Raw genomic sequence first — 25,486 nt, forward strand, 5'->3', positions numbered from 1 at the left:
GTGGGGCTTATCATGGGAGGGGGAGCTGCCCTCACTTTTACCCCCTCCCTCACTGCAGAACTCCCGGTTCAAGGCCATGGATGATCAGTATCGGATCCTGATGCAGACCTCTGTAGCTGACCCCCTGGTTCTGTCACTTGTAGTGCCCAGCATCAAGCGGAGCCCTCACTTCCGAGGCCAGCAGCTACAACAACTGCTGCAAGCGGGCTCGGTGGAGCTGGAGGGCATCATCATGGCCCTGGAGACCGTGCTTTATGGGGTGTGTGCTGACTTCCCCCGCCTCTTCTTCCTCAGCAATAGTGAGCTGGTAGCCCTGCTGGCTGCCCCCCTGGAATCATGTGAGGCCCAGCTCTGGGTACGACGCTGCTTTCCTCATGTGTATGCTGTGAGTTTCAATTCCAGCCTGACTGAGAAAAACACAGATGACCGGGACTCAAGCCCAAAGCCATCTACTCAGGTGGAGGCATTTGCAGTGCTTGGGGCGGGTGGGGAGGAGGTGAAGCTGCAGAGGTCTGTTCCTCTGCATCCGGATCTCCCCAAATGGCTGGCCCATCTGGAGAAGTGCCTGCGTTTGGCACTTGTGCACATGCTGCAGGGCTGTGTGGCTTCCCGTCTCGCTCTGGGCCCGTCCCTAGATGAGGCCTTCAAGCAGCTGCCCCAGCAAGGCCAGCTGCCCTTGCAGCTGTGTGTCCACCACTGGCTAGACTTAGTCCAGGCCTTCCCTTGGCAGTGTGTGATGGTGGCAGAGGAGGTGGTATGGTGGGCGGAGATGGAGGAGGCTCTGCTAGAGGGGAGGACCCTGGCCATGGTCCCCACGCATGTGCGCAAGCTCGAGGCACTGGTGCATTTTATACGGGCTCACAGGGCCTCCCAGGGTGGGCAGCCCCTGTCTTCTGTTCGCCAGACCAGCCTGCTCAGTGCTCTGTTGGTCATGGCAGTGACTCACCGGGATATAGCACAGCTGTTGCAGGAGCACCAGGTCAGTGATCTGACAGATTTCCATTGGGCCCGCCAACTCAAATACCACCTGGGTTCACCTCACATCGTCCCCCAGAAACCCCTGCAGAGTCTCAAGACTATTGTATCTACTGAGACTTCTCTGTCACCAGCTGCATGCTGGATAGATGTGCTGGGTCGGTCCTTTCTGTACAATTATGAATACCTGGGTCCCAGACTAGGGTCTCTACCCAGCCTGCTGCCTGAGCGGCCAGCCCTGGTGCTGTTATTGGCCTTGGAAGAGGTGGCCTGTGGGGCTCTACTGGGCCCTGAAGGAGTGGGCAAGACAGACATGGTGAAGAGCATGGCACAGGCCCTGGGACGCCAGCTGGTGACAATGCCCTGCCTGCCTCAGACAGAAGCCCAAAGCCTGAGCAACTACCTGAACGGGGCCTTGCAGGGTGGTGCCTGGCTGCTGTTGGAGGAGGCTCAGCGCCTGCCCCTCGGCTTGCTCTCTGCCCTGGGCCAGCGCCTCACTCAGCTGCACCACCTCTGTGCCCCACTGTACCAGGAGGCCTCCCGAAGTACCAGCGCTGTTGACCCCACACACCCCCTGGGCAGTGGCTTCTTTGAGAAACATCACGTGTACATACGCCTTTGCTATGGCTGTTTCCTGACGCTGCGTTCCCTGAGTCCTGCTGTGCCTGCCAACCTGCACCTGCTGCTACGGCCTGTGGCACTGACACTGCCTGACTTGCAGCAAGTGGCAGAGCTGACCCTGCTGGGTGCAGGGATGCGGGATGCCTCCCGCATGGCTTCCCGCTTGTCTAAATTCTTCTCCCTAGAGCGTGAGCTGGTGTCTGCATCCCTGCCCTGCCGCTTGCCATTGCTCAAGCAGGTACTGGAAGACACAATACAAGACTTACATGTGATCAAGGAGCCCAAGTCCCAGCAGCCCCACAGCCTAGCTGTCAATGAGGAGGCTGCCCTATTGCGTGCCCTGCTACGCTCACCACTGTTCAGCATCCTCAGTGGTGTCCACCTGCATAACCTCCAAGAGCTGCTCTGTGGGCTCTTCCCTAATGCCCGCCAGGTGTTGGCAGAGCCTGTGACCCACAAGCTGAGGAAGCCATTGCTGGTGGAGGAACTACAGCAGATAGGCCTCCATCCCAGCCCTGATATTTTGGGATCCCTGGAGCAGCTGAGCCAGGCTCTGAGCCGGGTTTCGGGTGTTTTGCTCCTGGGCCCTGCAGGCAGTGGCAAGACCACTTGTTGGCATAGCTTATTTAAGATCCAGAATCGGCTGGCAGCCAGGGAGGACACCTCAGCTCAGGGCTGCCAGCCTGTGGAGATCACCCACCTGTATCCCAATGTCCTCAGCCCCCAGGAGTTCCTGGGATGGCTAGAGGGCCCCTGCTGGCACCATGGCGTCTTCCCCAGGCTGTTTCGTGCAGCCAATCCATGTAAGACTGCAGGCCCAAAGGGGCCACCACAGGAATCGGTGGGTATCCAGCACTGGATAATATGTGATGGGGTCGCCAGTGCTGCCTGGCTGGACTCTATCACTTGCCTCCTGAGCGATGCCCCCCAGCTCAGCCTCCCCAACGGGCAGCAGATAGCACGACCCCCAGGTACTTTTCTCCTGATGGAGGTGGGAGATGCAACAGGTATGTCCCCCAAAGTGGCAGGCCGGTGTGCCCTCGTCTGGTGTGGCGGGGAGCAGACTTGGCAAAGCATGCTTAGTGTTCTGATGGCAACCCTGCCCCACGAGTACCGCCTGCAACCCCAGACAGTCACTGAGCTCAACCGCCTGGCTCAAGCACTGGTGCCAGCAACGTTTCGATTCCTCACCCGGCAGGGCGCCAGCTCTCTGCTGCAGGTTCATGGGCAGCAGGCCGTTTGCCCAGGTGTGGCCGAAGTGACCAGCCTGGCCCGTATCTTGCGTGGTCTGCTTGGCCCCCACCTGCGCATAGATGAAGGGGAGAAGGCGCATGTCTCAGGTGAGGGAAAGAGAAGGGATGGCTTGGGACAAGGGGCCTTGAGGACAGCTGGCATACAGCTGGTGCCTGGGGTCTGGGTTCCTTAGTTGATTTGGGCCTGGGGACCAAAAATGGGCAGCAGAGCCAATCTCTACTCACTTCCTCCACCCCCCACTTTTTCCTACCTGGGCTCCTATTCTGGCCATGGTGACCTTTGCAGAGGACCTCAGCTGTAGTGATCCTGTGGCCCAGAGCTTCAAGTCCTCAAAAAGCAGCTCTCTGAACCCATCCCAGGTTGCCAGTGATGATGTACCTAATAAGTGCAAGGAGCATTCGCTGGCTGTCAGCAGCTTTCTCTTTGCATTGGTTTGGGGCTTTGGAGCCCACCTTCCCTCCAGGTATCTGCAGGGGTGGGGCGGGGGGTGGGGGATTCAGAGAGCTGAGATGGACTGGCACATGGGAGTTAAAACCCAGGTGACATGACTGTCGGGGAGGGTGGAATGTGTGAGTGTGTCACAAACAGAATGGAATTGTTGTAACTATCTGACACTTTTGCCTGTACATCCATCTGAACAGGCTCTGGCCCCTCTTTGATACCTTCATGAGGGGATCTATCAGTTGCCTCTGCAACTACCTGGAGCCACTGCCTTCAGCCTTGGTGTTTGATCTACATGTATGCCCTGAAAATGGGACATTGGTCCCCTTCACTGGCCATTACCTGGGCAGCCGCATCAGAGGAATTCCGGGCACCTTCAACCCTTCTCCCCAGGTGTGAAGACAATGGGGCAGTAGCTGGGCTTGGGGCTCAAGGAGATATCCTGAGGGAGTCTATGTTCTGGCGCCAGCTGGGGCTCCCCCCTGCTTCTGTTCTTCGATATGTTTTCACAATCACAAGAATATGTGAAGTGTTCTGCAGGTGCAGCTCTAAGACAATACCCCTAGACCTTTGCTTTCACCTAGATTACTGCCTAGATTGGCACTGCCCCAGTAAGCCCTGCTCCTGTCCTGCAGACTGAACGGCTCTTATATGTGGTGGACCTGCTGCTGTCAGAGGGACACCCAGTGCTGCTGGCTGGAGAGGCGGCAACAGGGAAGTCAACCTTTGTGGAGATGCTGGTGGAGCCACATCACCCTTACACGTACAGCCCCATCCACTCTGCCTTTAGTCCCACCCACCTGCGCCTGCTGCTGAGTCAAGGGGTCCAGGGCCAAGCACAAGCTGCCCCATCACCTGGGCCGCACCTGGATTCTAAAGGCTCCCTCCTCTTCCTGCTGGAAGATCTGCACCTGGCCCCTTCTAGTAAGTAGCTGGGCGGAGGAAGAAAGGAGTCATGGTGATCTCTTGAGACTGTAAAATCCCTAACGATATTTACTGACTCTCAGACACTTACAGACCAAACCTCAGCATCCCATTCTTAATATTTTCTCATTGAAAATGTGCTCCCTGAACAATCACACCCCTCTCATGGCCTCATCTGCCATCTCTATGCTTTGACTGCTAAATCTTTATCCCTGGCCAGGCTTTTCTTCTAAGTGCTAGACCTGTTTACATAGCTACTTACTGTATATCTCTATCTTGTCCCACTGGCACTTCAGACTCAACACTGAACTCATCATCTGACCCTGAAAACCTGTTCCTGTCCTTTAGTAACGAGTACAACCATCCATCCAGTCACTTAAGTCAGAAATCTTGTTGACATCTCCTGCCATCTTACTGAAGTCCAGTCACCATGTCTCTCAATTTTGCATTCTAAATATCTCTCAAATCTGTCCACTTATTTCCATTCCATCTTCCCTGGTTCAGTCAGTCACTACCTGGAACTTTGGTGAATGCTCTTGAAAGATTCCTTGCGATGAGGCTTTCTTCTCTGACACTCTGTACTCTAACTGGAGTCAACTATGTACAGGCATTCAGTAAGTCAGGCTTCCTCTAGCCTCTGGGATTGCTGTCTTCTCTGTCTTCCCTCCTCTATGTATCTGGATAAGTCCTTATTCTTTACACATAAGCTTAGGCAACATCTTTTCCAGGAAATCTGAGCCTGCAGGCTAGGTTAGATATTCATCTCATGCTCTGTACAAAAATCTGTGACAACCATGGTTTTATGATTGTGTGTTTACTTGTTGATCCTTTCCACTACACTCTGAGCTTCATGAGAAGAGATTTGTCTTATTCATTCTGATAGACCCAAGAGGAAGTAAGTACTCACTAAGAGTTTATAGAAGCAAAGATTACAAAGGAAAGGGGAAATTGAGATAAAAGTCTGGGATACTAGGGGCGCCTGGGTGGCGCAGTCGGTTAAGCGTCCGACTTCAGCCAGGTCACGATCTTGCGGTCTGTGAGTTCGAGCCCCGCATCAGGCTCTGGGCTGATGGCTCGGAGCCTGGAGCCTGTTTCCGATTCTGTGTCTCCCTCTCTCTCTGCCCCTCCCCCGTTCGTGCTCTGTCTCTCTCTGTCCCAAAAATAAATAAAAAACGTTGAAAAAAAATTTTTTTAAAAAGTCTGGGATACTAAAATTTAAAGTTTCTAAAGTGATAATGACAGGTTTGAATGTGGCCATGAGATATGCCCATGGGAATGGGCAGAAGTAAAGTATAGGGCAAAGTATTAGCTGGATTGTCCAGTTAGACACTGAAGTCTTTTATGAAATGTAGAAAACTTGAATCAGGTTGTAGACACACTTAATAATAATAGGTACAATTTATTGAGGACTGTGTGTTACAAACTTTATATCATCTTTAGTGCTCATAAAATCCTATTAAGATGGAAATTTGTTATGATCATTTTAAAGATGAAGAAACTGAAAGATTTTTATAACTTGCCCAAGATACTCTAGCCAGTAAAATGTCAGAACCAAGATTAAAATTAAGTCTGTTTAGCACCAAGACCAGTAATTTTCTGCAACTATCTTATTTGGCCCTTTCAGTAAATTTGCACAAATAATCAGATTGTCAGTTGTAAATAGAAAGGGTAAATTCAGATCTGAATAGCAGCTGAGAAGAGATTTCAGCAGGAAGGCTGAAAACATTGCAAGCGATGTTGTGGAGTGAAGTATATTACAGCTGGCATTGTAAAAGCTGTCCTAGGGTGGGGGCGCCTGGGTGGCTCAGTCGGTTGGGTGTCCGACTTCGGCTTGGGTCCTGGTCTCATGGTTCATGAGTTCCAGCCCCACCTCGGGCTCTTGCACTGTCAGTGCAGAACCTGCCTAGGATTCTCTCTCTGCCTCTCTCTCTCTTTCTCTCTCAAAATAAATAAATAAACTTTAAAAAGATATTTAAAAAAAGATGTCCTACGGTAATAGCCAACAAAACATCTAGTATAAAATAAAAAAAAATAGACATACAACAAAACAAAAAACTGTGACCCATTGTCTAGAGAAAAGTCAATAAAAACTGACCTTGAAATGGTCTAGAAGTAGAACTTAGCAAATATTTTATAGCAGCTATTATAAAAGTACTCAGATTCTTAAAGGAAAATATGATCTTAATGAGTGAACGCATAAGTAATCTCAGCAAAGAAATAGAAACTACCAAAAATAACTAAATGGAAATGGAAAGAACTGGAAAACACAGTAACTGAAATGAAAAAGTCACCGCATGGTTTAACAGCAGATTGGCAATAGCAAAAGTCAGTGAATCCTGAAGAACAGAAAAATACTGAATATGAATACAGCTTCAGTATAACACACATGTAACTGGGGTTCCCAAAGGAAAGGAGAGTGAGATTAGGGCAGAAAAAAACCTATGAGGAAATAATGAACAAAATTTTCCCAAATTTCTTGGAAAATACTGACTTTCAGAAAGGGAAAGCTCAGTTATCCCCAATTAAAATAATAAAGAGAAAACCACACCTAGGCACATCATAGTCAAACAGCTGAAAATCAAAGAAAGAGACACTTGAAAGTGGTCAGAGAAAAGATAAAACACATTGTGTACAGATGAATGATATTAAGAATGATGGTTAACTTCCCATCAGAAACAACAGAACCCAGAGGATGGTGAAATATCATCTTTAAAGTACTAAAAGGGGAGAGGGACCTGTCACCTTAGAATTCTCTGTCCAGTATAGATACTCTTCATAAATGAGGATAAAATAAAAGTATTTCAGATGCATGAAAGCTGAGAAGATTTACTGTCACTAGAACTGCACTATAAGAAATGCTAAAAGATGTTCTTCAGGCAGAAGGGAAATAGAATTGTGTGGAAACTCAGATCTATGGAAAAGAAGGAAGAGCATCAGAAATGGTAAATGTGTGGGTGCATATAAGTAACCTTCTTTTTCATCTCTTAGTTTCCTTAAAATTAGTTGATAGTCGGGGCGCCTGAGTGGCTCAGTCGGTTGGGTGTCCCAACTTTGGCTCAGGTCATGATCTCACGGTCCGTGAGTTCAAGCCCCGTGTCCGGCTCTGTTCTGTGCTGACAGCTCAGAGCCTGGAGCCTGTTTCAGCTTCTGTGTCTCCCTCTCTAGCCCTCCCCTGCTTGCGCTCTGTCTCTGTCTCTCTCAAAAATAAATAAACATTTTAAAAAATGTAAAAAGACAGTTGATAGTTTAAAAATAAAAGTAATAACATTTTTGGCAGAAGTAGAAAATAACCTGGAACGGTAGCAAAAGGATAGGGTGGGAGCAGTGAGTAAAAATTATACTATTGTAAGGTTCTTGCATTCGTGAAATGTGAACTAGGAATTGGGGAAGGTCAGGCATGAGGTGTGAAGTGGCACAATATTACTTCTAAGTATTGATACATTAAGGAGGCATATTGTTACCCTAGAAAAATCACTCAATAACAATAGCAAAGAGTATAATTTAAAATATATAATATTTTAAATATAAAAATATTTAAGTATGTAAAAGGAAGCAGTAAATGAGCAATAGAGGAATTAAAAAAAAGAGAGATGATTAGAAGATAAATGACAATATAATGGACTTTAAACCAACTGTATGAATAATTACATTAAATGTAAAGTCCTAAGCACTCCAAAAAGTCCTTCAAGACAAAGGGTATTACCAGAGATAGAGAACTGGATATCTCAGTGTTAAAATATTTAATTAATAAAAAAGACATAAAAGTCCTAAATGTGTATGCACCCGAAACCGCTTCAAAATATACAAAGAAAAAGAGGGGCACCTGGGTGGCTCAGTCGGTTAAGTGTCCAACTTGAGCTCAGGTCACGATCTCACAGCTTGTGGGTTCAAGCTCCGCATTGGGCTCTGCAGTTAAGCGTCCAACTTTGGCTCAGGTCATGATCTCACAGTTTGTGGGTTTAAGCCCCACGTCAGGCTCTGTGCTGACAGCTCAGAGCCTGGAGCCTGCTTCTGATTATACTATTGTATAGTATAGAGGTATCTCCCTCTCTCTCTACCCTTACCCTGCTCGTTCTCTGTCTTTTTCTCTCAAAAATAAATAAATTTAAAAAATTATAATAAAATAATAAATAAATAAATAAATAAATAAATAAATAAATACAAAAATATACAAAGAAAAAGAATGGATAGAAATGAGGGACAAATAGCAAGTCCAAAATCACTACAGGAGATTTAATACTCCTCTCAATACTTAATAGAACAGGAGAGAGGAAATAAGGTTATAGATCTAAATAGCCCTATCAACTATATTTACATTTACAGAACCTCATACCCACCATCTGCAAAATACACTTTCTTTTCAAGTGTATATGGAGCATTCTCCAAGATAAATGATAATGCTGGGCTATAAAATAAGTCTCAACAAATGTCAAAGGATTAAAATTTGTAGAATATTTTCTCTGACTACAATAATAAAACTCAATAACAATAATACACCTAGAAAATTCCCAAATTCTTTGCAATTAAACAACACACTTCTAAATAATTCATGCATCAAAGAAATCACAAGGGAAATTAGAAAATATTTTGAACTGAATAATAAAACAAAACACATCAAAATCTGTGGGATGTAGTTTAAGCAGAGCATTGTGATCAAATGGACTATATCCCCAGAATGTAAAGTTGAGTCAGCATTCAAAAATCAGTATAATTTATGACATTAACAGAATAAATGAGAAAACATGTAAGATCATCTTAGTAAATAAAGAGAATGCATTTGATAAAATTCAACACTATTCTTGGTAGCTCTTAGCAGACTAGGAATAGAAGGGAACTTTCACAGTTTGATGAAGGACATCTATTAAAACCTACAGCTAATTACGTACTTAATGGTGAAATATTGAACACTTTATAAGATCAGTCACAAGGCAATAACATCCACTTTCACTGCTTCTATTCAATATTGCACCAGAGGCCCATCAGTGGGTCTCTGGTGCACATCAGTGCACCACAGCAGTGCAATAAGAAAAAGAAATAAAAGATTTTAAAATTGGAAAAGACAAACTAATACTCTCTCTACTGTCATATAACATGATTTTCTTTCTTTTTTTATTTTTTAAATGTTTGTTTATTTTTTGAGAGAGAGAGCAAGCCAGGGAGGGGCAGAGAGAGAGGGAGAGAGAGAATCCCAAGCAGGCTCTGCGATCTCAAGACAGAGCCCGATGTGGGGCTCAAACTCATGAACTGTGAGATCATGACCTGAGCTGAAATCAAGAGTTGGACACAACTGACTGAACCATCCAGGTGCCCCAACATGATTTTCTACAGAGTATCCTAAGTAATCTACACCATCACCACCAACAACAAAACAACCCTACAAAACTGCTAGAATAAATAAGTGAATTTAATTTAGCAGGGTCATAAGATACAAAGTAAATCTATTGAAATCATAAGTATTTCTATATCCTAGTAACAATTGGCAATCAAAAATTTTAAATATAGCTTAAAATATCATCTGAAAGCTTAAAATATTTAGGAATAAACTTAGATATATACACTGAAAATCACTAAATATTGCTGAGGTAAAGGAGACAAATAAATGAAGAGATATACCATGTTCATGGGTCAGAGGAGTTAATATCATTACGGAGCTCATTCTCCTCCCCCAGTTGATCTATAGCTTCAGTGGAATGCCAATCTAAATATTCTAAATCTGAGCAGGCTTTTTTTTTTTTTTTTTTTTTTTTGTATAAAATGACAGGATTGATAGGCTTATTCTGAGACTTATATGGAAACACAAAAGACCTAGAAGAGACAAAACAACTTTGAAAAAGAAGAATAGGGGCACCTGGGTGGCTCAGTCAGTTAAGCATCCAACTTCAGCTCAAGTCATGGTCTCACTGTTTGTGGGTTCGAGCCCCACATCGGGCTGTGTACTGACAGCTTGGAGCCTGGAGCCTGCTTCGGATTCTGTGTCTCCTTCTCTCTCTGCCCCTCCCCAACTTGTGCTCTGTCTCTGTTTCTCAAAATAAATAAATGTAAGGAAGGAAGGAAGGAAGGAAGGAAGGAAGGAAGGAAGGAAGGAAGGAAAGAAAGAATAAAGTGGAAAGGCTTACACTATTTATTTCAACGCTTACTACAGGGCTATAGTAATCAAGAGAGTGGGGTATTCATATAAGGACATGGGTACAGACAGACTAATGGGAGAAAACAGAGAATCTTATATAATCATATATAGTCAATTGGTTTTCAACAAATGTGCCAAAATAATTCAATGGGTAAGTTGGAACAACTACATATCTGTTTGGTGAAAAAAAAGAAACCCTGAATCCTACCCCATGACATACACAAAAATTAATTATAAATCAGTTAAAGACCTAAATGTAAAAGCTAAAATTATAAAACTTTACAAAAAATGTTAGAGAAAAATCTGTATGACCTTGGTTAGAAGCAATGATTTCTTAGGACACAAATATTGGATTTTGTGAAAATTAAAAACCTATGCCCTTCAAAAGACACTGTTAAGAAAATGAAAAAGTAAGCCATAGACAAAAATACAATACACATATCTGACAAAGGACTTATACCCAGAATACATAAAAAAGCTCTTACAACTCAATAAGAAAACAAACTCCATTTTTAAAAATGGATAAAAGATACTTCACAAAAGAAAGATTAGTGAGTGGTCAACAGCACCTGTGGCAGCATTATTCTGCACAGTCAAAACCTAGAAACAACCTAAATGTCCATCAGCGTGTCAGTGGGTCTACAAGTTGTGGTATTTTTATAATGGACTACTACTCCAATAAAACAGAATAAACTGACACACGTGAAACATGGATGAATATCAGAATCATGCTGAGTGAAAGAAGCCAGACATGCTAAACTACATACAATACGATTCCCCTTACATGAAGTTCTAGAACAAGCAAAGCTAAGCAATAGTGATACAAATCAGATCATATAGAAGTTCCTGGGACAATGTGGCAGGGTACTGACTGCAAAGGGTCATGAGGGAACTTTCTGAGGTGATGAAAATGTTCCAAATATCATTGGAGTAGCGGTTACATAGGTGTGCACATTTGTTAGAACTCGTGAGCTACACATTTAAAATGTGTACATTTTATTTTACATAAGTCATAGTTTAACACTGACTTCACAGAAGTGTGTGTGTGAGAACTCCTCTCTCTTGACTGTGATGACTGCACTTTCCCCCTATTGTGTCAGATCAGGCTTCCATCCGTCCCAGCTTCCAAACTTCCTGTTGTTAACAAATAATTGGTCACAGAAATAGGATTTTCAGGGAGAAGGAAGAAGAAATCACTCGCTTTTAGGGAGGGTGTGGGGGAGACAGAACAATATACTCAGACGTGACAAAGTCCCAGCACATCCGGTGTACAAAATTCCTTTAGAACCCTGTGTGTGCCCGAAGTAAACCCAGGGAAGCAGGAATAGGAAGAACAGGTGACACCATCATGTGCGCACCTGCATGTCCTCACTGTCAGTCTTCATGTCCCACAGACCCAGAGAAGACCTGCCAGCCAGTGTTGGAGACTTTGCGCCAGGCCATAGATGGCACGGTGTATGCCCACAGCACCTTGGAATTGCAGATGCTGCAGCCTCTAGTCAACTTCCTTGCCACTGCCACAGTACCAGGCTTCTGTGAGCTCCCACTGTGCCCACGTCTCTTTAGACTCTTCACAGTGCTGGCCCTGGGTAGCATGACCCAGGCCATCCTTCTGAGCAGGCATACACCTAGCATCCAGGCCTGGCTTGAGCGCTTCCCCTCTGTGGAACGGGAGGGGGTTCTAGCGAAAGCCCTGGTCCGGGCCTCAGTGGAGGCCTGGGAGGCTGTGGGAAACTGCTTTATGCCTTCCCCGCTCCACCCACATTACCGCTTTTCCCTGCACTCTGTGAGCCAACTACTGGGCAGCTTGCAGCTGCTGCCAACCAGGATGGGCTCCCGGGGTTTTCTGGATGTTCCCAACCATCAGGAGCACTTGCACCGGGTGTCAGGCTTACGTGGCACCCGCCTGACAGTCATGATGGCCACACGTAACATGGTGCGTCTTTGGTTGCATGAGGCACAGAGGACATTTTGTGATCGGCTGGATAGCCCTAGAGAACGCTCCTACTGTGCCAACCTGCTCCTAGAAGTAGCTCAGAGTGTCTTCTGCTGTGAGCCAGCACCCCAGCATGGGGGCAAGGGCTATGAGGAGGAGGAAGAAAATGAGGAGGAGAGGGTGCCCGAAGTGGAATCTGAAGGGGAGTTGGCCCAGTGGGAGGACTTAAGCAACAGTGGCAGTGAGACAGAGGAGGAGGACGACCCTTATGGCCTTCAGGTCACCACAGGCTCACCCTCCAATGATTCAGGTCTAGCACCTTCCACAGCACCAGTAAAGAAGGAAAGCACAGAAATTATAAGTCAGGATACAAGCCAGGAGGAAGGGACAAAAACCTGCAGCTGCAAACTTCAGTTAAACAGAAACAAGAGTTGGTGGCAGAAAACCGCCCAGATGGACCTGGTCTCTCCTCTGTTGCTACCAGTGCTACTACTCTGCCCCTGGGAAAAGCCCTCTGACCTGGTCTTCAGTCAGGAGCTGACACTAGGGTCCAACTCTGAGAGCCCCAGCCTGTACCTGGAACGGCAGTGGGAGAGCCTGGAGGAGCAGCTGTCCACCACAGCCTCTCAGCTGAAGTTGAACGCCTCCCTTGCCTCTTGCCACGCCATGGCCATGCACGTGGCCCGTCTGGTCCGGGTGCTGGCCAGGCCTCGGCAGCACGGCATACTGCTCTCAGGGGCTTTGGGTACTGGGCGCCGTACTGCCATCACTCTGGCAGCTAGCATTTATCAGGCCCGCCTCTTCCATCTGCCATCTGGCTCAGAGGAGGCCATTCTCCAGTGTCTATGGGATGCTAGCTGGCATGCTGGCATGTTAGGCCAGCCAGTGGCCCTGCTGGTGCCCAAGGGTGTGGATCTTACTACCCTTCATCGTCTGCTGGCCCTGGCAACCTCGGGCAGTTTCCCTGACCAGTATACAGAGGCAGATCTGGAAAGTATTGAAGAACATCTCCCCAAGGAGAACCTTAGTGTCAAGCAGAACATCAAGAAGGAAGTGCTGTTGCACAGGTGAGGCCAAGAACCCCATACTAGGAACTGCTTTGCTCTTGCTGTGTCCTGGCCAAAAGGCCAAAAAGAAATCTAAGAGCTGCTGTGAGAGCTCAGATCAGGGATAAGGGGTCAGGTTTGGGGTTGGGACCTCGATGGGCAAACAGGGATAAAGGGGAGGACAGTATCTGAGCTCCTGGCCCACAGGTTCTACCAGCAAGTGTGCAACCACCTGCACATGTTCATCCTGATTGGAGATGACCAGGCCCACAAACAGCTGCCCTCCACCCTTTACCTGAGGCTTCTTCAACTGGCCATTGCTAGCATTGACCGCTATGAACCCTGGGACCAAGACTCCCTGATCAATGTTGTCCGGCACTACCTGGAGGGTGCTCAGAATCCATCCATTGATGATGGTGAGCCCTTTTTACTGTTCTCACTACTCATCCCAACCAAGTTTTAATGAGGATTCAGGTCAGTCTCTCTCTCTCCCTAGAACCTAGTGACCCCCTTCACCTTTTCTACCCCTTTTCCTAAGTCAGAAGAGGGTCCCTTTTCTTTCCCATTCCCCCACAAGTTCACAAGCCCAGGCTAAAGTCATGCCCATTTCAGACTCCTTGAAGTGCCCAGACCTCCAGGCGTCAATTCCCAGTGTGGCCAAAGCCATGGCTCTCATCCACCTTTCGGCTGCCAGCTACCATGGACACCTATGCCCTGAGTTGCCACTAGTCACCCCCAAGACATTCCTAGACTTTCTGGACACCTTCGTGCTGCTGCAGCAACAGATGACTCTGCAGATTAAGAAGAAGGCCCAACGGTAAGTGGCCCCATTTCCTGCACTGTACCTCCTGCTTCTTTGGGTCCACTAATTGGTATATTGTTTCTCCAGGATCCAGAATGCCCTGGAAAATCTGAGAATGCTTATGGAGAAGCACAATGCCCACACCAACTTTGTCTTTAACTTGGAACAGCTGCTGAAAAGTTCCCGCAAGGTAAAGGGGGAGAAGATTGTGAGGTATGCACAGTAGGGTCAAAGCAGGAGACCAAAGGGGGATTTTGGAGGGACCAACCAAACCAAACCTAAGGGTTTTTTTTTTTTAAGTTTATTTTTATTTATTTTGAGAGAGAGATAGAGAGAAAGCAGGGGAGGGGAAGAGGGCAAAGGAGACAGAATCCCAACAGTGCAGAGCCCAGTCGCGGGGCTCGAACTCATGACCTGTGAGATCATGACCTGAGCTAAAATCAAGAGCCAGACTCTTCATACCTACTGAGCCAGGCACCTCTGAACCTCAGTTCTTATCTCTTAAGAGTACTCCTTTCCTCAGGGGATCTCTTTAGTCTCTGCTATCACCTCCTTTAGAGCTTAGGCTCAAGGTTGCCCATGGCACAGCTGACATCAGGCCGATTCTTCTAAACACATGAAACCCCAGTGTCGTCTTCTGGTTTCCTCAGTATGAGGAAGTTGACTATGGGAAGTTCAGTGTACTCCCCAAAATCTCCATGGATTCCCAACGGAAACAGGGCAGAGATTATACTCTCATGATCACCTCTACTCTTATCTCTTCTTCTCCTGGATTCTCTATCATGACTCATTAGCACACCTCTTATAGCCATCCTGTTCTCCCATATAGCTTTGTCTCTGTACCTCTTCCCTCCACAAAAGCACTGACTATACAAGGCTCTTGTGTCCACCGAGGAAATGTGGATGGGCGATGGCAGTGGGTCAATTTAGATTTTAGACCAGACCAGAGACTGGAATGGTACACTAGACCTCAATGTCCTGAATTTCTTTAGTCACCCTCCACAGGGCATTTCCCAGTAACCAGCTCTTCTCTTCTCCTCCCTCTCCCCATGCCCATTCACAATGCTATTCAACCACTCCACTTTTCCTTTAGAACTCTCCCAATACAATTCTCATGTAACAAGAGATATTTCTCTCGTCCAAACTTAAATCTCATTTTGTTCTTAATAAGAGAGAATTCCAAAATAGCTTTTCTTTTTATTCCTGCTACACAAGGCTTTGGTGAAGGTTCAGGGATAACTGCAGAGAAGTGAACTAGTGGTCAACTCACTAGTTCAAATGGGTTGGACAAAAGGACAAATACTTCCCCTCAACTGGGATTTCGGGCCATACAGCTCCCAGTGGCCAGTCTGTCTCTTTTGATGGGTGCCTCAGGGATATCACCCAGTGCTGTGCAACTCTAGGGGCATGGCTTCCATTGTGTCTACATGCATGGTTGTCAACATGTTCTCTGTAAATGATGTTGGAGTTCTCACGGTACTGATACCCTCCTACCATCCACCACCAAGGGTCACTAGCTTAGATAAAACTTCAGGGCTCATTAAGGTGAAAACAAAACAAAACAAAACAAAAAAGTTCACAGAGGGACAGGAATGCCCATTCAAGTGTTTTCCAAATTCCAGTGTCTTGTGTTGGGTCCTGCCATTTCCCAAAGTGATTAATACCAGGAATTGTTGATCTGATTTAAAGGTGCTACTATTCTTTGAGTCAGTTATATCAGAGCACAACATAAGAAACCCAAAAATCTGAATAAGAGATGTTCATAGTGGATGCGCCTGGCTGATTCAGTTAGAAAAGCATGTGACTCTTGATCTCAGGGGTTTTGAGTTCGAGCCCCACACTGGGTGTAGAGATTACTTAAAAATAAAACCTTAGAGAGAGAGAGGGAGAGAGAGGTTCATAGTGTCAGAGGCATTCAATGTCAGATCCTTTGCCCATTCACTCAACAGCTGTAATAGTGTGTACTTCTTTCAGTGTTCCCCACACCAGGAAATGGCATCACCATCCATTTAGTCACTTAAGCCAAATCCCAGGAGTCATTCTGGAGCCCTCCATCTCCCTTTTCTCTCATATTCCACTGGTTCATTTATTCATTATTGTACTCTACAACAATTAAGGGAACTCCACTTTTTTTCTATCCAGCCACTCATTGATATTTATGTCTGTGTCTACATCGATGTCTACATCTAGATAGATAGGTCACTAGAATCCTTGCCAAAACTTTCTGAGGTGGCTATCCTTTTTCCCATTTTATAGATGAGAAAAGTAAGACCCAGAGAGGTTAGGATGAGGATTAAATGACATCTTACTTGGAAAGCATTTAAAAGTGCTGGCACAGGGGCGCCTGGGTGGCTCAGTCAGTTAAGCGGCTGACTTCAGCTCAGGTCGTGATCTCGCGGTTCATGGATTCAGGTCCCGCGTCGGGCTCTGTGCTGACAGCTCTGAGCCTGGAGCCTGCTTTGGATTCTGTGTCTCCCTCTCTCTCTTCCCCTCCCCCATCACGCTCTGTCTTTCTCTATCTCTCAAAAATGAATAAGTGTTAAAAAATTTTTTTTTAAGTGCTGGCACATAGTAAGAGTTCAATAAATGATAGCTCCTCCTAATTAAGAAAGATAAGGCACTGTCATTGCCTTCATGGTGCCTAGTTTACTGGAACATATAGACTCAGCTAGGCAATTACTGTTACTGTGATAACAGTGTGTTATCACAAAGTCCAGGGAGCTCTGAAGTATCAAGACTTTCTAGAGAAAGCAAAGTGCCACAGTGAGTAGCACAGAGCCATGTGTAGAACACGGCAAGCACTAAAAATCATTCCTTAAATATGTAAAGAAATGAATGAAGTGCACCAAAGTTGATGCCTGGAGGTTAGCTAGGATTTGGCATAAAAGGGAGTGGGGGTGGGTGGGAAGACTGTCACAGGCTGAAGCAAAAGCATGGGCAAAGGCCCAGAAGCAGGAGAATGTGTGTCACGTTGGAGGAGCTGAAAGTCAGGAAGGGCTGGGAGAGTGGGGTGCTGGGGCAAGGATAGACACAAGGTTAGAAAGCGGAGTTGAGGTCTCCTGGGCACAGAGTCCTCGTAAACCAACTGGGAGAGTTGGCAAATGTTCTGAAACATGATGATGATGGTATTTGGCTACGGCATGGAGAGCAGAGGAGAAGAAGGGGGTAAGAGTGGAAACTGAGATGCAGTGAGGGAGCAGACATGATGGACATGTGGGAGGTAGAACAGAAAGGCCTTGAAGATGGGTTGGGTTTAGGGGAATAGAAGAGATGGAGCCAGGGTAACAATGAGATTTTCTTCCTTGGGAAACTGTGTTTTGCCACAGTTCTCTGTGAAAAAGAACGGGTGAGGAGATGAGTAAGATTGCAAGAGATCTGGCAGGGCACAGCGAATATGTTGTTCATTTGTGGGCATGTGGGCTCTGAGGGGCCTGTGAGGCATTGAAGAGGAGATTGCCATGAAGCAGTTGGACACATGGATGTGGGGCTCAGGAAAAAAAATCTGGCTAGAGATAGCAATTTGAGAGTTGTTAAAATTTAAGTGGTAATGAAAGGCATGAGATTAGGGAGGGCACATAGAAGTGTAGGATGAGAAGGTAAGGGGGCCCTGAAACATTGCTGTGGAACACTGAAGGGATGGTAGAGGAGAAGACTGAGTAAGAGCAGCCACAGAAGTTGGAGAAAGCCAAAGGAGTACACGGGGTCATGAAAGTCAAGGGAGGACAATGTTTCAAGAGGGAGGGAACTGCCTTGTATGACAAATGCCACTAATGGGTCAAGTAAGATAGAGTATGGCATAATGGTTAAGCATGTGGGCTTCAGAGTCAGACTGCCTGGGCCTGTGTGGCAGTTCAGGAGAAGCAGTCACCCACTGGGAGCTGCATCACCAAGTGTGTAAGTCATAGACCAGTAAGTGATAGTTCCAGGGCCCAGTCTTTGTGGCCTACATGGAGTTCAACTAGCTCCTCCTGACTATCAAATGAGGAGTATGCTGCAGTCCCAAGCCCACAGGGCTCCCCTTGGGGTGAGCCCACCTGGCCCAGGATCTGGAGCTGCAGTGCCTGGACCTCTGTTTGCAGAACCTCCACATACTTCAGCAGCAGCTCCAGCAAGACAAGCTGCTGTATAGGCAGCAGCTGGCGGAGTGTCAGCAGCAGGAGGACCTCATCAAGAACCTGACCAAGCAGCGGGATGCCCTGCGGGCTCAGTATGAGGCTTTCCTGGAGAAGGTGAGGTCTTGCTGCTGCCTGCCCTGTGCTGCTCTTCTCTTGGGAGGGGACAACACTTCACAGGATGCCCAGAGGAAAGAATGGGGTGACTTGTCATGGAGTCTCGTGGGGGAGGGGCAAAGTAGGATGGCTTGAGGAATGGTCCCTCATGGGAACTCCTAGGAAGAGGTGATCACTCCTGGCAACACATTGAAGGAAGAGGACACTTTGGAAATTCACTTCAAGAGTGCATATCTCATTCAGATGGGCAAGGCATTCCTGGGGCCTCTGAGCCAGCTGCAGGTAGCCGACTTTGAGGAGCTACGGAGCTATCGAGTACCACCGGAATCTGTGGTCCGGGTGACCGACGCCCTGTGCGATCTGTTCCACTGTGAAACAGGCTGGGCCAGCGCCAAACAGCTCTTATGCACCGAGGATTTTTATCAGGTAGGGAATGTGGAGCATGATGGAGGAGGAGAGCAGAGGCACAAAGGGGAGACTTGGCAGAGCGAGGCTGTTAGGGCCAGGTCCAGAACACCTGTGTCTGCCCCTATCCCTCTTAACACATTTTCCCAGGAGCTGGTGTTCTTCCCCAAGGAGAAGATGACAGACTCCGAGATGATAAAGTTAGCCCAAGCTCTGAAGGCTCCAGGTATGAGTGATGTAGCTCTGCGGGCAGTAAGCATACCTGCAGCGAGCCTGGCGGCCTGGCTCTGGGCCGTCCTGCGCTATGGGCTGGCACAGCGTCGGGGACTGCCCACGGGCCTGCTGCTGCAGCAGATAGAGGCCACACTGGCTCGGGAGCAGGCCCTCCTGGGCCACCACCAGTTCCAGGCCCAGGAGACCCTGGAGCACAAACTGGATCTGGCCAACAAGCTGGAAGACTCCTGGGTTTCGCACAACCGTGTGATGGAGAATCTCATTCGCGCTCAATGTGGCCAATATCACAAGTGGCCCATAAAGTCTGCACTGCTCACACCTATGCAGTCCTGGACTACAGAGCTCCAGGTAACCAACCAGCTCCTGCCCCGGTCTTCCCCCAAAGCTCATTTCTGTCCCACTGACCCCAACAACTCTGCTCCTCCCTGCACCCTCACTGCCTCCCTTTGTCCCACTGCCCTCCTTGCCATGCTTTCCTGCATACCCTGCTTCACGCCCTCTCTACCAGACCCTCTCTGCCTGCACCCTCCTTGCTGGCCTACATGCCCTCTGTTCTTCCCTTCCACACCAGAAGTTGAAGGGGCACTGCACGACTATGTTCGGGGATGCCCTTCTGTGTTCAGCTGCCATCATCTACCTGGGTCCTTTCCCAGCACTGCGGCGCCAGGAGCTACTGGACAAGTGGCTGGCTCTGTGCAGGGGCTTCCAGGAGCCCCTGGGCCCAGATGATGTGAAACAGGCCCTGAAGCAGAAGCAGAAATCTGCCATCATGCCACCAAAGAACCCCCTGCTCTCCACACGCTCTCCCTTCAACCTTCTGACCCTGCTTAGCTCCAAATCTGAACAGTTCCAGTGGGACCGAGACCTGAAGCCCCAGGCAAAGTCAGCCCGCCTGGCAGGCCTGCTCCTGCGAAGTCACACCCACTACTCCAGCTTCCGTTGGCCTCTGCTGCTTGACCCTAGCAACCAGGCCCCCATCTGGCTGAACCCACTGCCTCTGCAAGAGACTAGATGCCTAGCCCCAGGTCCAGGTAAAGTGCAGATATAAAGCCAGGGATAATGAACATAATGCTTCTCCTTCTCAGGTATCTGAACGGCCAGCACTCAGCCACAGGTGGTCCTCCCTTTCATAATAAAGACACTAAATTTTTGTAGCCAGCGTATCCTAGATTTCAGCAGCCTACATGATATTAATAAATTAGGTCACATTTGCATCTTGGGGCCTATACTGTAATGATTCTGACTTTACATGTCTGACCAGTCCATGATCTTCCACTTCCTTGGTCTGCTCAGCACTCTTAGAAACTTGGCCTACAACTCGGAGCCTTCCTTACTGTCGGAATTTATCCCATGTTCAGGAATTCTAGGGAAATATTTCTATTATCTCTGCCTGGAGCAGAGACCTATCTGGGTAGAGTGTCAGAAGGAGGTGTTTCCTAGGGGAAGGAAGCAAGGGTATTGGGTAGGGGAAGGAGAAAATGATGTTTATTTCCCAGAAGGGGTTGGGAGTTGCACCGGGGACAGTAATAGATATTTACAATGGAAGGTACATAATAAAGCAGTCTGTAATGTGGGCTCTATAATCCGACTGTCTGGGTCAAATACCTGTTCTTTGCTAGCTGTGCAAACTAAGACATGGTACTTAATCTCTCTAAGCCAAAATTTATTTGACAATAAAATTAGCATCTTAATTATACCCATCTTACAAAACATCGTATTAAGTGAGATAATTTGTGTAAAAGGGGTTCACATAGTGCCTAAAAATAATTTCTCAAAAATTTTAGTATTACTACTAATGTATTACTGCTACCATTATTACATTCCATCCCTTGGCTGTGCAGCATAACCTTCCATTGTGCCCATACACCATTATGAAAATACACAGTATATAACTATTACATGTGCAACTATAAGTAAATTTACACCCTTTCTAGTAAGGGACACAATGAAGAAACATCTAGCTGCAGCATCCAATTCTGAGTCCAGGAGCTGTGAACAGTGTTCATTGTTCTTGATCAGAGTTAGATGTGGCTCTTTGTGATTCTATAACCTATGGCAGAGTACACTCTCAATCTCACCATAGCAGTACATCCAATATGCAGAGTGAAGCAAAATCAAATCAAGATAACTACAGTAAACTTCCTGTTTAGAAACTGGATAAGGGTAAGAAACACACACTTATCTAATTAGTCTTTAGCATGTACTGTGTAATGCCAGACAGAGATAGGAAGGCAAATGATTAGCATCACTTCACTGGCTATAGAGTGAGTTCTTGGGACAGCCACTTCAGCTGTCCTGTGTTCTAATGAACAGTATGATGTTCCTTGTCCATTGTACCCAGGGCTATCTGTGAAAGGAACATTGGTCAAGAATCCTGTTTGTAGCTATTCAGCCATACATAGCCACTCCTATCGGAACGGGATGGGGGCTTAGGATTTGTCTTCAAATTAAGCAAACACTGATCACTTGTTACCAGATGGAGGATTTTCTGGCTAATTCCACTAAATCTCTCATCTTCTTTCCTTCAGATTTCATCTATAAGGATTCTGTTAGCTATTAACCAATGCCAGAAATCTTGGTACAATCTCATTCTTGAATTTAAACCCCATTTTCTGTCTTCTCTCTTAACATTGGTTCTGGGGGCTTGAGCAATTCCACTAAGCCTTAATTGCCATCCAGCTAAACCTTGGCCTTCAGCTCAGAGCTGTAGTAAGAAAATAGTTTGAGTAGTGAGCTCAGGGTAATTGGCCATGGAACATAGCCCCGAATACTTGGGGGCTGTATCCAAATCAAAAGGGGAAGGGAGACTATTAAATTTGTCAAGCAGAGAATGCATAAAGAGAAGTGCTTGAGATGGATCTGGAAAATTACCTTCCCTGATTTTCCAGCCTCTTCCAATAGCCAGTAATTTCCTATTCCATGCAACATGAGGTAGATAACCATCTTTACAAATCAGCAAGGTGCATGAGTATCTGAACATTTGTGGTCTGAAATTGCTTGATATGAGCAGAAAGGAATTTTCTTACAGTTTTTTTTCCTGAGGGTTGTTCCTCTCATCTAAGTAGAGAAGTAGCCAGCATGCCTTCTTCTAAATCCACTGAAGTTCAGTGAGCATATGGTCCAAATCCCATGAGATAAACCAACTTCTTACCCACCACACAGATTAGTAGGGAAGAGAAAAATCCTCATTGCCTCCCCACTAACTCACTGTATCAGTTAGAAATGCTATCACTATCAGTAACAAAAGCCCAACTTACCATGGCTTAAGACATAAGGATTTATTTATCTCACATTATAAGAAGTACTGAGATAAGCAGGCACCAGCCTTCAGTGTTGCCTTCAAGTACCCAGATCCTTCTGTCTTTCTGCTCAATAATCCCTAGCATGTTGGCTTATCACATTATAGTGGGTTGAATGTAGTGGGTTGAGTCCTAACCCACAGAACCTCTATGTTAAAGAGTCTTGCAGATATAATTAAGAACCTTGAAATAAGATTACCCTACATTATCTGGGTTGGCCCTAAATCAGTGAGAAGTGTCCTTAGAAAAAAGAGAAGGCATAGGGACAGAAAGTAAAGACCTCATGAAGAGGGAGACAGACAGTGGAGTTATGTAGTCACAAGCCAAGGAACTCCTGGAACCACCAGAAGCTGGAGGAGGCAAGGAAGGAGTCTTTTCTAAAAGCTTCAGAGAGAGTGCTCGCTTCGGCAGCACATATACTAAAAGCTTCAGAGAGAGTACAGCTTTCTCAACACCTTGACTATGGACTTCTGGCCTCCAGAACTATGAGGAAATAAGTTCCTGGTTTTTCCAGCCACCATATTTGGGTGCTATCCTTCCAAGCATCATGTCAGAGTTGCTGCTAGCTATTTCTGTCCCTTTCATCAGGAAAACAAAAGATCTTCCAGAAATCTGAACAGCTACATGTGGTAGGCAGAGTTTTGGCCCCCATCATCTTTGTCCTCTATTTTTACTCCTATGATTATGTTACATGGCACAAAAGACTCTGCAGATGTAACTAAGATTACTAATCAATTGACCGTAATAAAGAGATATCCTGGGGTTGCCTGGTGGCTCAGTCAGTTAAGCATCCAACTCTTGATCTTGGCTCAGGTCATGATCTCAGGGTTCGTGAGTTTGAGCCTAGAGTCGGGCTCTGCACTGATAGCACAGAGCCTGCTTGGGATTCTGTCTCTCTGCCTCTCTCTCTCAAAATAAATAAGTAAGCTAAACACACACACACACACACACACACACACACACACACTCACACACAAAGGACAGGGATATCCTGAATTATCTGGGTGGGCCCAATGTAATCACATATGCCCTTCAAAGAAGCAAGGAGGAAAGAAGAGGCAGTCAGGAAAACTTGAAACACAGAAGGATTCAAGGAACTATTATTTCTGGGTGGAAGATGCAGTGGGCTACAGGGAATGTGTGAGATAGAAATGAATTCTGTCAAAAACCAGTAAGCCTAAAAGAGGACCCAAGTCCCAGATTAGAACTGCAGCCCCCGTTGATGCCTTGATTAGCCCTGTGTAACCCCAAGCAGAGCATCCAGTCATGTTGTGCTGGGCTTCTAACCTGAACTCAAACATAACAAATGGGTGTTGTTTTCAGCACTTATTACTAAGTGGTAATTTGTGGTGATTTGTTAAGCAATAGGAAATGAATCCACCAAACTGTGGACCCAGCAACCTCCACTTGCCCACTTCTTAATGCTTAATACTTTTAAAAAATTCTTAAATTTCTTAATACTTAAAAAGATATTATTTCTCTCTTCCAGCTCCTGCTGTAGAGGAGGCAAAGGAGAAGGTGGCTGGGGAGCCAGCCATCTGTGTCCACCATACTGTGGCCCAGGACTTGGCTAATTCCATAGTTTATGGTCTTTCACTTAGCAGTTGCTATTTCCAGGCACTGATTTCTATATTAGCAACAATTCTTTTCGTTATGATAAAAGTAGCTTAGGCAAAAGGAGAGATACACGGATTCTTCTAACCGACCGCTGAAAGGCAGAAATGGAGCAGACTTCCCTGGAGTTTTAGGGAAATAATAATGACAGCTAACATTTGTTGAGTGCTTACTATGTCCAGCTGAGTACTCTCTATGTATCGTTTCATGTCATCTTCACAGTAACTCCGTGAGGTACCTACTAATATCAACCCCATGTTGCAGCTAAGGAAACTGAGTCAGAAAGAGCTTAAGTGACTTTCCTGAGGTGTCTTCCTGTGGACCTTCCCTCAAGAGATAGAGCCCTTGGGTGAATGGTGTTCCCTAGGAGCCCAGTTTGTCCTCTGAGAGGAGCTCCTCTCCATCTTTCTGTCATAGGGATGGGCTTTGTGAGAAATCAAGAAAAAGAAGAGGCCATGGAAGAGGAAGATTGCAATAGTGAAGAGAGTGATAAGACTAAGGGCAAGACAAAAGAGCAGAAGACAGAGGACAGAGAAAATGAGGAGGAGGGAAACAAGCAAGAGCACGAAGAGGAGGAGGAGGAAGAAGAGGAGGAGGAGGAGAAGGAGGAGGAGAAGACAGAGAGACAGAGGTCAAGGCCGGCCTCAGAGACTGGGGCTCTGCCCCTTCCCTCCCTTTGTGTGCTCTCAGGCACTGACCCAGAGCTGGGTCCTCAGCTCCAGGAGGCAGCTGCCAGTGGTGAGAACTGGTCCCCACCCACCATGTCCCCCTTCTGTGGCCCCACAAGCCTCTCACCCCCAGCCCGAACTCTGCTCCCATCCTTAACCCAAGCACTAACTCTGTTGAAGAGCCCTGAGGGAATCCTCCTATTATCCATGGGGGAGCCAGTGAGAGCCAGATTTTGTACAGGAGAGGGGGCTGGGTGCTGGCATGGTGAGTAGGGTGTCCTTGCCTCCCCCTCATAGGCCTGCCCGTGCTACTGACCAACATGGAGCTGGGCCTAGGGTGCCAAGAACTACAATGGCTACTGCGGCGGGAGAAGCTGAGCCCACCCCAGGTGCAACCCAGCTTCTGTCTCTATCTGAGCACTACTCTCCCCCTCAATGCCTTGGAAAAAGGTGAGTGCCAGTGGGTAAGTTGCCACCACAGCTCTGTGGACACACCAGGTCTCCAGCTTCACTCAGTCTGACCCCGAGCAGGCTCAGTACTGCAGCAGGGTGCCATACTCTCTGTGTACCCCAACCCTGGTTCTGTCAAGGGGTTAAGCATCCCCTATGTCCCTATGTGACCCCAAGTGCTAGGTTATGAGCTGCTGAAGGGGCTGAATGTACTGGATCTGAGCCTGAACATGGAAATCCTAGAGGAACAGATGCTGCACGAAATCTTGTGCGTTGAGTGTCCCGAGCTTGAGAGCCGCTGGCAGGACATAAAGATCAGAGCCCTGGATTCCTTTGAAGCTGTGGAGGCTGCTGAGGTGCCTGGGGGTCCTGTTATGGGTGGGGATGAGCTCGGGGGGGGGGGGCAGATATGGGGGTGGAGATGAGTGTGGATGGTGGGGGAACCACGTGAGAAAGAATCA

General features: G+C 46.9%; 1 protein-coding gene across 13 annotated transcripts in view; it reads left to right on the forward strand.

Moving 5' to 3' along the window:
- DNHD1 (dynein heavy chain domain 1) overlaps positions 1-25,486 on the forward strand; it is an 80,782-nt gene that overhangs the window by 50,375 nt on the left and 4,921 nt on the right. For 8 of the 13 annotated variants that reach the window (XR_009249722.1, XM_058688057.1, XM_058688058.1 and 5 more), the window contains 15 exons: positions 59-2,936; positions 3,136-3,313; positions 3,492-3,684; positions 3,927-4,215; positions 11,737-13,345; positions 13,532-13,740; positions 13,937-14,141; positions 14,214-14,316; positions 18,206-18,355; positions 18,599-18,781; positions 18,911-19,342; positions 19,566-20,025; positions 24,325-24,645; positions 24,873-25,025; positions 25,203-25,381. Coding sequence is in view for 9 of the 13 variants with exons in the window: in XM_058688057.1 (XP_058544040.1) it covers positions 59-2,936; positions 3,136-3,313; positions 3,492-3,684; positions 3,927-4,215; positions 11,737-13,345; positions 13,532-13,740; positions 13,937-14,141; positions 14,214-14,316; positions 18,206-18,355; positions 18,599-18,781; positions 18,911-19,342; positions 19,566-20,025; positions 24,325-24,645; positions 24,873-25,025; positions 25,203-25,381 (7,542 nt within the window). In the remaining 4 variants the exon portion in view is untranslated. Of the gene's footprint in view, positions 1-58; positions 2,937-3,135; positions 3,314-3,491; positions 3,685-3,875; positions 4,216-11,736; positions 13,346-13,531; positions 13,741-13,936; positions 14,142-14,213; positions 14,317-18,205; positions 18,356-18,598; positions 18,782-18,910; positions 19,343-19,565; positions 20,026-24,324; positions 24,646-24,872; positions 25,026-25,202; positions 25,382-25,486 lie in introns of those variants that run through there. The other 5 variants (XR_009249724.1, XR_009249723.1, XM_058688059.1 and 2 more) reach the window with 4 other exon arrangements.

This window comes from Neofelis nebulosa, chromosome 10 (assembly GCF_028018385.1).
Source record: "Neofelis nebulosa isolate mNeoNeb1 chromosome 10, mNeoNeb1.pri, whole genome shotgun sequence".
In the NCBI taxonomy this organism is placed as follows: domain Eukaryota; kingdom Metazoa; phylum Chordata; class Mammalia; order Carnivora; family Felidae; genus Neofelis; species Neofelis nebulosa.